Genomic DNA, 12265 nt, shown 5'->3' with positions numbered 1-12265 from the left:
GTGGTGACTTTTCTTATTAAGACAATACCAATTTGAAAGAAAAATGTTAACTCCAAGTCTGGGAGTATTTTAATTAAAGACAAAATTAACCTCTAAATTTCCCTTTTTAAGGTTTGGAGTAAAGATGTTTATAACACTTGGATATTCTAATTACATAATAGGTTTGGGGGCTATTTGAAATGAATTTAGGACATTGTATCCATTGGTCCGCCTCACCTTTCCTAGCGAACAAGACTTTCCTAGCAGACAGGACTGAGAACCATTGCTGAACTGAAAGTATTCTCCAGAATAAAAATTATCGATATCGATTCAAAAAGATCAGCCATAGTGAATCACCTTGACGCATTTCCTCAAATAATTGTGAAATGAAGCAACTCTGAAGTAACCATAAAACAAGGCGAGAAGGGCTCTGAATAAAAGTTTTAAACTCCGATGCCCCGCTCACAGTTGAACGTGAGAAGGGTCTGCCTGGGAGACGTAGACCTTTTCATATCTCGTTCCCAGCGTTTCCCCACCTTAAGCCGACGGCCAGTGCTAAGCCGCTCACTGAATGACATCTGTAATAATTTCTGTCCGATAAGGATCAAACATTACCGTGAAGAAAAGATCTGGTTGGGAAAAAAAAGTGGCCTGAATATGTGTCAGAGTCAAAGCTATAGGAAGGTAGGTGGGGCGGGACCAGAAAATAACAAAAGTCTCGGTTTTTTAAAAACAACCTACTTAATGTTCACAACACTCCTTTTTGGAGCCTCACAAAGCTGCTGAGCTATGTGTTTTTACTTCTTTGCAAATCGAAAGAAAATGAAGAGGTCCCCAAAATTAAAAAAAAAATAAAGACGGAAACCACGGCGAACGCGTTCTGTGCCCTCTGTGCTCCCGCGGGCGCTGGTCCCCGGCGTCTTCCCCACGTCGGGCCGCAGGGGACGCTGCCGGGCCGGGGCCGCGACCCCGCGGGTCCTGCGCGGGCTCCAGGGCGGGGGGCCGCCGGCCCCAAAGCCAGCGGGACCCGCTCTCGGGAAGCCCCTCCCGCCAGGGCTCGGGCGGCGATCAGGCGCCGGACCCGGAACACCGCGGCGGCGCGCACACAATGCCGCGAGCCGGGCTGTGCACCGCTCTCCGAAGGCCGAGGGGCTGGGCCCTAGCGCCCGCACTCCCCCTCCGAGACTGCGGCCGGGGCTCCTCCGCGGCCCGAGGCGGGGGAAGGGGCGGGGCGGGAGAGCAGGCAGGTGTCCGCGGCCGGCTCCATCGGCGACCAGCAGTCGCCCGCCCGGGACCCCCAACCTGGAGAGGAGTTCCCGAATGCCTCTCGCCCAGCGCGTCTTGGGGCGTGAACGCAGAATCCTTGTAGCTGAAAGGAATAATCAAATATTTATAAGATTTCCTGCAAGATGCTTCACAATAGAATATACTTCTTATCTGGTCGGAAATTTGCCAGAAAGCCATAAATAATTGAAACAGCTGTGATTAACCTCTCAGAAACCATACCAGAATTCGCAATTAAACATTTAATTGAATGGTGTCGTTTGCCCCCCTCGTCCGGGAGTCGGGGGGGGGGGGGGGTCGTCTGAGATGAATCCCGGCTCCTCCCGGGTAGGGAGGTTTCGAGAATCGGGCCTTGCAACTCCTCGGTGACTCCCGACCTTCACGGTCTCTGTGCGTCTCGAGTTTAAGGCGCCTTCCGCTCGGCCAGAGTGATTGAAGTTCTGACTCCCCTGGGTTTTACGATTTCCAAACTCGCCGGGGACTGGGAGGGTGCGGCGCGCAGGTGAGTTCCAATTTGCGGGGAGGAGTGCCACCCGCTTGTGGCGGGGGCCGCATCCCGGGTCTCCCGAGCTCAGGGGCCACAAGTGGATCAGGCTGGGCTCAGGAGAAAGGCTTATGCTGGGTCCAGCCTGTGAAGCCGACGGTGCGAATGGGCGCGGCTGGGGCAAAAAAGCAACAACTTCATTGGGGCGTCGGAGCCCAGAATTTGAGCCAAATAGGAAAAAGCTGCCCGAAGCCCGGCAGCAGCGACATTTGAGCGCCCAGCGCTGTTACCCAACTGAATTTCCTGCTCCGGGCGGCAGCTCGCCTTCTGGGGAGCTCGACACCCTGGATGCCCAACAGGATGTCGAAGCCACAGCTTCCTGCCGAAATTCCGGAGCCTCTCCCTGGCTCCAGGCACTCGGGGCCTCTATGACCCCGGACCCTGAACTTCGCCCCCGTTGCGCCTAGGTGGGAGTCTCACCTCCCGGCCCAGCCTTTCCTTCCTTCCCCCGCGCACCTGGGAAAACCACTTGGGTCATTTCTTCCAGAGCTCCTTGCCACCTTTCTAAATTCTTAGGTGTCGATAATCTGAAAAGGGATTACTCCTCACCATCCCTATTCTTCCACTTCTCTCTCCCAGTTCCCACGCCCCCAACCCAGGGGTTCTCCCGCCTTCCCTATTCAAACCACCCCCTTAAATATCCTGCTTGCCAACCGGGAGATTCTCAGCCTTCCTAAACTCCTGCCCCTCCGTTCATTCCCTCACTCACTCTCCCGCCAGCTGCTGACTTTGAGGAGGTGCCCCGATCACCTAGAAGTCCTGCCTTTCTGGCCCAATTGTTGCGGGGCCCCAAACTTGCTTTATAAATGGAACCAACCCCAAATCCCCACACAAATCCACATCTGGATCCCAGTGAGTATTTTCTTGTGCCCTTTTCCTCTGCTATTGCTATTCTCAGTCTAACTCCATGTATCTGCATCGTCCATGCACAGTCTCTCTCAACAAGGTGCTAGTCTGTAATTGGTCACACAATCCTCATTATTGCACTGAATCCCAGTATCTTGAGGAAAGTTTACCTTTACATCAATCAGACCCGTATTTAAAAGCCTCTAATCTTCCCTACATCAGCTTAATAAACTCTGAATTTCCTGCTTGGAACTTCTCTTCAAATAGTTTATTATTCATTCATTGTTTCTTCTCTCCAGCATGCTATTCAGCTAATTCTCTTGCTCTCTCTGGTGACCACTTGTATGGGAAAACACAGCTAACTAAAATGTGTGGCAATGTACGTCCTCCCCCAGGCAGCAGTGGCAGAATTAACATTTTCTAGAGAACAATCTTAGACAACGTCTCGTTTAAACACAATATTTGCAGCTCTGAGCTTTAAGCCATTCCACATTCAAAATTGAAAGGCTGATTTCTGTTCCACAACCCATTAAATATTAAAGTTCGTTGGGAATACTGCCACAGGGACTCTGAATTTCCCAGAATTGTGCAGCCTTTCAATATGTATTAAATTTTGTGGTATAATGGCCATAAACTTTTCCATCTCTGGGAATCCCTTTCCTGCCTCAATTACATAGGGCTATCCAAATTATTAGATAAATCTTCTGGAAAAAAATATTCTATAGTGAATCTAGTTAAATAACTAACTCCCATTTTCCACCTATGGCCCCTTTTTATTGAACTTTTTACTACACAATTGGGCATCTCACTCTGAAAGTTCAGTAAGCATAAAATACAACATTTGTAATTGTTACAGGTAATTTAATTTACAAGGAAATCCCAACTGTATTACTGAGCATGTTTAAAGATGACCTGGGAACCACTAAAACTGATATTTATTAATGTAACCAACCATAGATCTGACACCACACCAGAGACCATTGTAATAAGGCTTCAAAGTCAAAGCTTTTCCGTGGAAATGATGCACCTTTTTGGGTGGCCAGCAACAAACTACAGAAGAGTTTATAATATTTTACATAGTAATACATATAGATTCAGGCATCCTAATAAATGGTAATCACTTTTATCTGGGTAATTTCCCAATATTCAAAATCTGACATACTCACCGAATAGCAAAAAGGAGAATTAGATTTTTGATCTATGGATAATAAGAGTTTACTGTACTTAGGCAGATGTTTCCGTTTGTAGCATTTGCAGTCTTTCAGGGCGCCTGGGTGGCTCAGTTGGTTAAGCATCTGACTCTTGGTTTCGGCTCAGGTCATGATCTCACGGTTTGTGGATTCGAGCCCTGAGAGCCCTGCGTTGGGAGCTGGCAGAGCCTGCTTGGGATTCTCTCTCTCCCTCTCTTGCTGCCCCTCCCCCACTCGTGCTCTCTCTCAAAATAAATACATTTTTAAAAATTAAAAAAACTACTGCAGTCTTTCAAAAGCAAAAATTCAGAGCTAATTAACAACAAACATTAATGAAATTCTTTACTCAAGAACCTGTTACTTCTGTTTTTAAAGTGACAAAACCTAATATTCTGGATTAATCAAAAGTTTTCCAAAGTAAGATTTCTTGGAAGTTTAGCCTGCTATCCAATGGCCAGCCAGTAGGTAAGAGAAAATATCTATATTTCTGTTTGGGAAGGAATGGTCTAACTTAAGGGAGCAAAGCCTCAAAGAATCTAACCCTGATTATTAAAACCGTTTCTAGGCACTTGAGAGGTAAAGCTGGTCCTCATTAACCCTATGTATCTCCTCCCTTATCTCTTAAGTCTGCAGCACCATTTCCTAAATCCCAAAGAAAGGGAATGTTCTCTTCAAATTTTGTGCTAGCATCACCTTGACTTTGAGGAAGTAAAATATAAATTTGGCTCGAGTTTCCCACCTCCCATTTTCTTTCAATAATTGACAGCTAGTCTCCCAGTTTTCCATTTCTAATGGGGGAGGGGGAGGTGACGGAATCCTGCCCTCAGCTCTGCTGAAAAACCTACAGTGGACTCTGGCCATCCAAGCAGCCCACAGTTTTAACAGAAGGCACCTACTCTTCTATCCAGAGACCACAGCTGCCGCTCAGACACATTTTCCCTTACCAGACTCTACCTGAGATATCCCCTATTCACGGCATTGCTCTTTCAAAACAAATCCTGGACAAAGAAGGATATGCTTGGGGTCATTTATCTCGAGGGACGAGAGAACGGAAACCCAATGCCAGAGATTCTTCAAGAGTAGTGGATTGACTGGTAGGGTGGCAGTTTCCTGAGTCCACCAAGTGAGGCCTGGTCAGAGGAAAAGAACTGTCCCAGGCTGCCAAAGGGTTAAATATTTGTTAAGGGTAAAACCTGAGCCTCCTGTTTTTTGTGCTTGCCCGGGGGCCTGCTGGAGATTCAGTATCTCTCGGTTATTTCCTGCGATCACTAAAGCCAGTTTTCAAGAAAACAAGTCGCAGGGGTTTGAAATGTCACACCAAGTGACCTGGGCACGGCATATCCAGGGGCCATTCCCAGCCCCCTCCCACCCGAGCCATCCCCCGCCTCCTGCATTTCGGGTCTGGAAAGAAAATAAACCAAGGACACGCCAGACTGGTTCTGGGTGGACTTATTTTCCCGGGCAGCCACGATCCTAGCGGGGGCTTGTTGTGGCTCCTTCAGTGTATCGCTTGCAGGTGATGCCAAACGAAGATAAGGAGCCGCCGCCCGGCCTTCTCCTCTGTCTAGACAGGGGAATTAATAAATGCAGCGAGATTGATCACGTCGCGCATCCACTCTGGGGACAGCGCCGAGGGTGAGCCGTCACAGCCCCCTTGTTCGCCACGGGCCCGCGGGCTCTCTGGTCGACGGCATGGCCCGAGTGGCAGGCGTGCGAGGCGCCCTGGACAGGGGATTCGGAAAAGAAGCGCCGGAAGGGCCCGAATGCACCGGCCGAAAATGCAGCGAGGGGTGGAGGCTCGGCCTTTGGGGGTGCACCGGACTGGGTTCTGCTCCAAGAGCAGAGGCAAAGCTGAGGGTACGAGACGCCCTCGAGGGCCTGACCGCAGGCTGGAGTCCGCCGAACTGCCGCTAACCGAGCATCGCAGGTTTCCCGCTCAAACGAGGTTTCCCCCACTGCCCCCGCGGACCTCGGCCTCGAAACGCCCGGGACCGGGGAAGGCTGGTGGGCAAGGCAGACAGAGCGTGGCCTGGAGCAAGGGGCACGCGCCGACTTCCGGGAGGGCAGCCGCGCTTTCTAAAGCGCCAGCCAGGGCCGCCGGGGGGCGCACGGACCCAGCCCCGCCCCCCCCAACAGCGCCCAATCCCCGCCGGGCCCGCCCCCCGGCCGCGCGAGAGCCCTGAGGGCAGCGGCGCGCGAGGCGGGGGCACAAGCATCTGGGCCCACCCCTGGGCACCCGCGGCGGGTTCTGCTCGGCCGCTGTTTCGTTGAAACAAGCTCCGAGCCCCAACCGGCGCTCGTCCAGCCCTCCCGCTGTGCCCACAGCACACAGCAGCAGCATCGCATCGGGTTATTATTTTTTATTAAGATCAAAATATCCATCCTACTGTGAACTGGCTGTTCTTACAATAAATAACAATAACTTACGTTTTGTTCGGCAAAGGCTCACACACTCTGTCCTCCGTCGACTGATAATTTAAAACATTTTCAGGAAAGTCTCGTTTCTACTTTTTTCCGGCAATCATGCGCTTTGGGGATTGAGTGTCTGTTCCATTGGATTGTCCCCGCTTAGAGCCCAGGCAAAGCTGCCTGGAAGCGCGGGACCGGCTTGGGGTTGGAGCCCGCCTGGGCGAGTTCTGGGGGTGGCCCGGCGCCAGATGGGCCCTGCGCGTTCTCCGCGGGTAGGGGGCGCGGACAGAGCGGCGGCAGCCACGCGGAGCGAGGGAAGAGAAGAGGGCAGAGCTAACTCTAGTAAATCCCAAATTCTGGTTTTGAAAAAATAAAAGTTCTTGGATCAGGGCTCTCCGGTCTGGTGAAAGCAGGTTGCATCCTGGCGCTTTGGGCTGTCCTGACTGCTTCTCTGTCCTCTCTCTTTAAATAACAATAATAATAATTACAAAGGCGAGAGAGTTTTCGGAGCTGGAATGGCCAGAGCATGGGTGAGTCTCATGCAGGGAGCATGCGAGGTCCGCGGGCTGGCGAGGATGGGGTCCCCTCACGTCTCGACGGGACTCGGCACCATGCTGTTGGGGGTGTCCGGGAGCTGCGAGGACAGGGAGGTCACATCGCTGCCGGAGGAGTTGCCTAGCGAGCCAGACTCAGAGAAGGAGACCTGGGGATGCAGAGACACCAGGAAAAGGCAGGTGAAGAGATGCGAGAGCTGGTGCCCCCGGACCGTGTGCTCTGAGTTGAGGGTGTCCCTTAGGGACAAGCCACCGGCTGGGAGCAAGCCCTTCGGGGAAGTGGGCCAGGTCCCCAAGCGCACTCTAGGGTATTAGGGCGAGAGCTGGAGTTGGGTTAATCCCTCTACCTGCCTCTTGAGGGCTTTAATCCAGGGAGACTTGCTTTAGAGCGAATTATGTATGGGCGGAGGTGCAGTTGCAGTCCCCCCCAACGTATGTCCCCTCTCATTGTCTACGACCGGCCCCTGGGAAGTACCCCCTTCCCACCTCGGCCCAACGGCCAAATCCCACCCCTCGGAGTAGTGAGGTCGGGTGGGTAGGGCAGGACCTCACCAGCTGCTGGAAGGCGGGTTGGTCCAAGTCACTCTGGAGGGCAAATTCGCTGAGGGCTTTCCACGGTGGCTGGTACGTCTGCACCTCCACTGCGCTGCCCTGAACAGCACTCTCGTGGCGGATGGGGCTGCCCGCCACGAGGGGCGTCCCGGTCAGTCCTTGGAGGCTCTGAGGGACAAGTGGAAGTGGAGGTGAGGGCCGCTCAAGTTAGGCCTTACCTCGCCCGCAGCCTTTGGCACTGAGGCCCCAGGCATTGGCCCAAGATATGGGTCCTGGTTTTGGGGGAGACGCACATTCCACCGGACCCAGGTGAGCCCTCCCTCCCCAGTTAAGATGTCCCGGACACAGAACCTCCACCATAGTCCAGCCTCAGTGTTGGCAGCCAACAGAACAAAGGAATTTGAGGCCTGTATTCCCATTTTTCAAGAGGAAAAGTGTTCAAACCAAGCCATGCCAAGAGGACACAACCCGCCGGGACTAGCGGGAGATGCATAACCATGCCTCCTGCGGCTCGGAGCTGTGCCAGCTCAGGTCTGCCGCTGGAACAAGGAGGAGACCCGACATCAGGTACAATAATTAATGAGCCTTAATCCCCAAGGTAAGCCTTTCTCTGAACGCACAAACAAACGCTTTTGGAGAGTCCAGTTGCCCCTGGATGTCCCCAGAGCCCGCCCTGAAAAGGGCACCCAGATGCTGCCGCGAGAATCGAGGCCCCACCTGACCCGCTCCTCCGCTGCACGGTCCCTCACCGTCTTGTCGTTGTGTTGCTGCTGCTGCAGCTGCTTCATGAGGATGGATTTCTTCTTGTCTTTGCAGCGCTTGTTCTGGAACCAGACGCGGATGACCCGTGGGCTCAGGCCCGTCATCTCCACCAGCTGCTCCTTCATGAGCGCGTCGGGCCGCGGGTTGGCGGCATAGCACGTCCGCAGAGTGTGCAGCTGCTTCTCGTTGAGCACCGTCCGCACGCGGGTTGTCTTCTCCGTCTGTTTGTGCACGTGCGGGCGCAGTGAGGGCTGCCGGCCCGACGCGGGGTCTGCGAGGACAGGCGGACAAGACGTGAGAGAGGGGCCGCCACCCGCCTGCCCCGTGCCCCACCTTGCGGCGGCTGAGCCCTCCGAGGCCCTATTTCGTTCCTTTTTCTATTCCGTTGATTTCGTTTTATTGTTCGTCTCCCTTTCCAATTGTTCGCCCTATCCCGAGGGAGCTCTGCATTTTCGTCCCTTCCCTAGTTCCCCGATCGGGCTGCCCCGCAGCGCTGTCCCCGGAGCTCCATCAGGGCGTGGGAGTCCTGCGCTACGCCGGCTGCGGGAGCCGGGTGGCCGCTCCCGGCTGTGCCTCCTCCACTCACCCGACCCTAGGAATGCCCGTTGGGGCCCTGCGGGACGTAGGAGGCCCTCCGGAAGAAGTCGGAGTTTCAGAGGAAGAAGAAGGAGGAGCTCCCGGGACTCTGAGGGGGAAGGGGACCGACAGGGGCCCAGAGCGCCGCGCAGCTTTGGGGTTAGGGGGCTTGTCTCCCGCTCTTGGGGGCCTGCGAGAGCCATTCCTCCTCGTGCAGAGACCACTGGGACAAGGCCGCGAAGACCCAGCCTGGGGTGCGGACGGTCCTCAAGGGACCAAACGTTCTTCACTGCCGGCTCTCCGGCCTCAGCTCTCGGGTCTCCTCGTTCAAGGCTCCAGCTTCCCTGGCCCGGCGCAGCTCACTCTCCCGGCCGAGCGCAGCGGCTAGCATTCTCGGTTGGCTTTGGGAACTCTCAACCCCGGGTAAATAGCGCCTGACCCCCGCGGCCGGCAGCCTGAAACCCGTAACACACAAAAGGGAGTACCTCTGAGCTTCATCCTGTTTCACACCCCCATCCAAACTAGGTCCACACACCCATGGATATATGCCGCACTGTTTCAATTTGTACCCTCCTTCAGGCATTTCTAGGTCTGAATAAATATTTACAAATAGTCCATCCAGCTCAATTTCCTCATTCTATAGGAGAGGCAAGAGAGGACCAGAGAGGGGAGGAGCAGTACAAGACCACAGAGCACCCAGAGGCTCAGCCAGATCTGGAGATTGGCGCTTCAGGTCTGTGGCTGCCCAGCCTGGGGGCACCATCCTGCCCCCTAACCACACACTCAGACCCCATCTCTGGGAAGCTCCTGATTAGCACCCAGGGCATCATCCCTTGAAATGTTTTCTATGACCCCAAGTCCACTGTGCCACCACACCCTCCCCCACGGAGAAGCACTCTGCTAAGTTGTTCATCAAACTGGGTCTCAAAACACAAATACAGACACCGGCTCTTTGTTGGGGCGGCCGGCCTGCTAGTTGGCGGAGCCCAGGCCCAGTTCTGGGATGGGAGATGTATTCCTTACACACATACCCCCAGGCAAACCTAGCTTTCCTCTCTGGCAGTAACACATAGTGCTTGTAATTCCCCATACAAGTTTCCCAGACAGGCACCGCTAAGATTCTGTTGTCATTCACGCTCCTACTCCTGGCAGACCGTCCCACATATTCCTGATCATGGAGAACACAATTTTCGACAATTCCCCGCATGCTCACACACTCCTACACACAATCCTTGTTCATGTTGATCCACAAACGATCCCCCCCCCCCCCACCACACACACACTCTCCTGTGTTCCTAGCCACAGGTCTGCACTCACACAGAAACACACAATCCTGGCAAACGGAACCGCGCACGAGTGACAACTTTTCGTCCGAGCCCAAGCACTCCGGTAACACACACTCGCACGTGCACTCACAACAGCGCAGGGGGCGCCGGGCCCTGCGCGCGGCTTACCTGGCAGATGCAGGCCGCGGGCGCCGGGGAGCGGGCCGGGGCTGCGCGGGCTGCCGGCCGCGGCGCGCTCCAACAGGAGGCCGTGGTCGGCGCGGCAGAGCAGCTCGTGCTCACGCAGCGAGAACTCGTCGCCGGGCAGCAGCTGGCGGCTGCACACGGAGCAGCGGAAGCACTCGATGTGATACACGCTGTCCCGCGCCCTCATCACCAGATCGCTGCTGCTGAAGCCCACCTGGCACTTGGCGCACTTGATGCCGAACAGCCTGCGGGCCCAAGGCGCGGTCTGTGTCAGCGAGGGGCCTGAGGCCCGCCTCGCCTCCCGGTCTGCGACCGGCTCCGGGCACGCGGGCCCAGGACGCTTTGTGGCCCACAGGGAGCTTGCGGGGACCGACCCTCGGGGAGTTCGCAGGCCCAGACGCTCACGGCGGCACACGTTCGGAGTAGGAGTGGCCTTCTCTCCAGGCTGGGGAGCGCAGACAAGCCGCCACCCCCAGCCCCAGCCCCAGCAGGCGGTAGCTGAGCCCCGGCTCTCGCCGGCCTCACCTGACATAGTCCCGCTTGCAGTAGGTCTTCCCGTCTCTCACGAAGCACGTGCACGTCTCGTCCAGGTACTGGCTGCACTCGGCGCACTTGAGGCAGGCGGCATGCCACTCCAGGTCGGGCGACACCCGCAGGATAAACTGGTCGTGGATCTGACTCCCGCAGCCCACGCACATGGCCGTCCCGGGCTTCTCTGCCAGGGAAGGGCGCGGGACCCGCGTCAGGCCAGGCTCTCCGGACCCGGTCTGGGCCTCGGCCACGCCAACCCCAACCCAACCCAACCCAACCCAACCTGCTCGCTCCCTCGTTCCCTTTCAAGAATTGCGACCACAAGAAGGAAGTGGGCTTTCTAAACGTCCAAACAGTTGGAAACGAAAAAAACAAAACCTTCTGAATTTGCGGAGGCTTTTTGTCTCCTCTCCACCCCCAATTTTTTTTTCCGCTACTACATTCATTTGGACACAGTCATTTTATTGATATATCTTGTAACTAAAAGCTAATACGTAGGGGAGAAGAAAGAATAAAAAGACATTTAAGCACTGCGGACGCCACCGCATCAATACTGAACGGTGATGTTCCGGCATTTCCGTCCACACACTCCCTCTTACAGCGACTCCCTCCAATCCCAACACAGACACATCAGCTTTCATCGGAGTCTCCTCTCATCCTCTCTGACATTTCTTAAATATCCCATATCAAGCTAGAGAAATCTGCCTTCTTGGAAAGGCCAAAAAAGACATGCAAGCAAGCAAAAGAGCCCATATTCCCCAATCAAACCTAGTTGCCCTAGCGCAAAACAGAAGCAGATTTCACAACCTGAGGTCAGCCTAGCAGCCTAACATTGAGAAAGAATGTTTAATTGTAAATTAAAACAACAGGATTCCAAAGGACAAGTGGCCTGCAGGAGAAATGCATTCGTTTTTTTTTTTTCTCTCCCAGTGTCCTGTCAAATAGAAGCCACTTGTAGAATCCGCTAAACATTCTTCTGCATTAGAAATAATGCATATTACACACATACACATACACACCCACATACAGAGAGAAAGACTTACTCTTGGAATGATCCCCCATAGCACCCAGAAAAGGATAATGAAAAATAATATCCACCATGCAGAAAAGAGATGTGCGCAAAGTGTGCGGGCAGGGGCAGAAGGACGAGGGTCGCGCGCCCTGCCTCGGCTCTTTGGTAACTAACTCCTCCTGCCCCGCTGAGTTGAAGGAGCGATTCCGCACCGGCCCGCACGCAGCATGACGTCAGCACGCACTCGCCCGGGGCCGGAGCTGGGGGCGGGACCTGTGGCGTCATGAAGCTTCCCCAGAACCTCGGGGGATGCGGGGGAAGTAATGGGGACCTGGGGGCTGTAGGGCGGGGTGGCTTGGGTGGAAGGCGAGGGTGACGGGGGATTGGCTGCAAGGAAATGGACAAACCCTGATTGGCCCGGAGTGAACAATGGAGCGCAGCCCCCTCGTCCGAAATCTACAAGGATCCTCTCTCCGGCCCCCTATCGTGCTATCCCTGCTGGACCTTGCGTCACCGCCGAGCTGGCTCCGCGGCCACCGCAGCTCTGAGCTTCC

General features: G+C 54.7%; 1 protein-coding gene across 1 annotated transcript; it reads right to left on the bottom strand.

The window, feature by feature from the left end:
* Nucleotides 1-6199: 6199 nt before the first annotated feature.
* On the bottom strand, nucleotides 6200-11896 carry ISL2 (ISL LIM homeobox 2). The gene is made up of 6 exons (XM_058740748.1): nucleotides 11743-11896; nucleotides 10694-10883; nucleotides 10151-10413; nucleotides 8108-8391; nucleotides 7359-7526; nucleotides 6200-6955 (listed from the first exon to the last, which is right to left on the bottom strand). The coding sequence occupies exons 1-6, from the start codon at nucleotides 11798-11800 to the stop codon at nucleotides 6839-6841; spliced, it is 1080 nt and encodes a 359-aa protein (XP_058596731.1). The 5' UTR covers nucleotides 11801-11896; the 3' UTR covers nucleotides 6200-6838.
* Between the last annotated feature and the right edge of the window lie 369 nt (nucleotides 11897-12265).

The sequence above is a fragment of the Neofelis nebulosa genome, chromosome 7 (genome assembly GCF_028018385.1).
Source record: "Neofelis nebulosa isolate mNeoNeb1 chromosome 7, mNeoNeb1.pri, whole genome shotgun sequence".
NCBI classification, from domain to species: Eukaryota; Metazoa; Chordata; class Mammalia; order Carnivora; family Felidae; genus Neofelis; species Neofelis nebulosa.
Note: the sequence above shows the minus strand (reverse complement) of the source record. Positions and strands in the feature narration are given on the sequence as shown.

What these genes read in the sequence shown, in the direction of transcription:
- ISL2 (XM_058740748.1), bottom strand. Translation starts at nt 11,800, where the DNA reads ATGGTGGATATTATTTTTCATTATCCTTTTCTGGGTGCTATGGGGGAT. An exon ending in CCGCGGCCTGCATCTGCCAG is followed by an intron (nt 8,392 to 10,150) that starts GTAAGCCGCGCG and finishes CTGTCCTCGCAG; the next exon opens with ACCCCGCGTCGGGCCGGCAG. An exon ending in AGCAACACAACGACAAGACG is followed by an intron (nt 7,527 to 8,107) that starts GTGAGGGACCGT and finishes CTTGTCCCTCAG; the next exon opens with AGCCTCCAAGGACTGACCGG.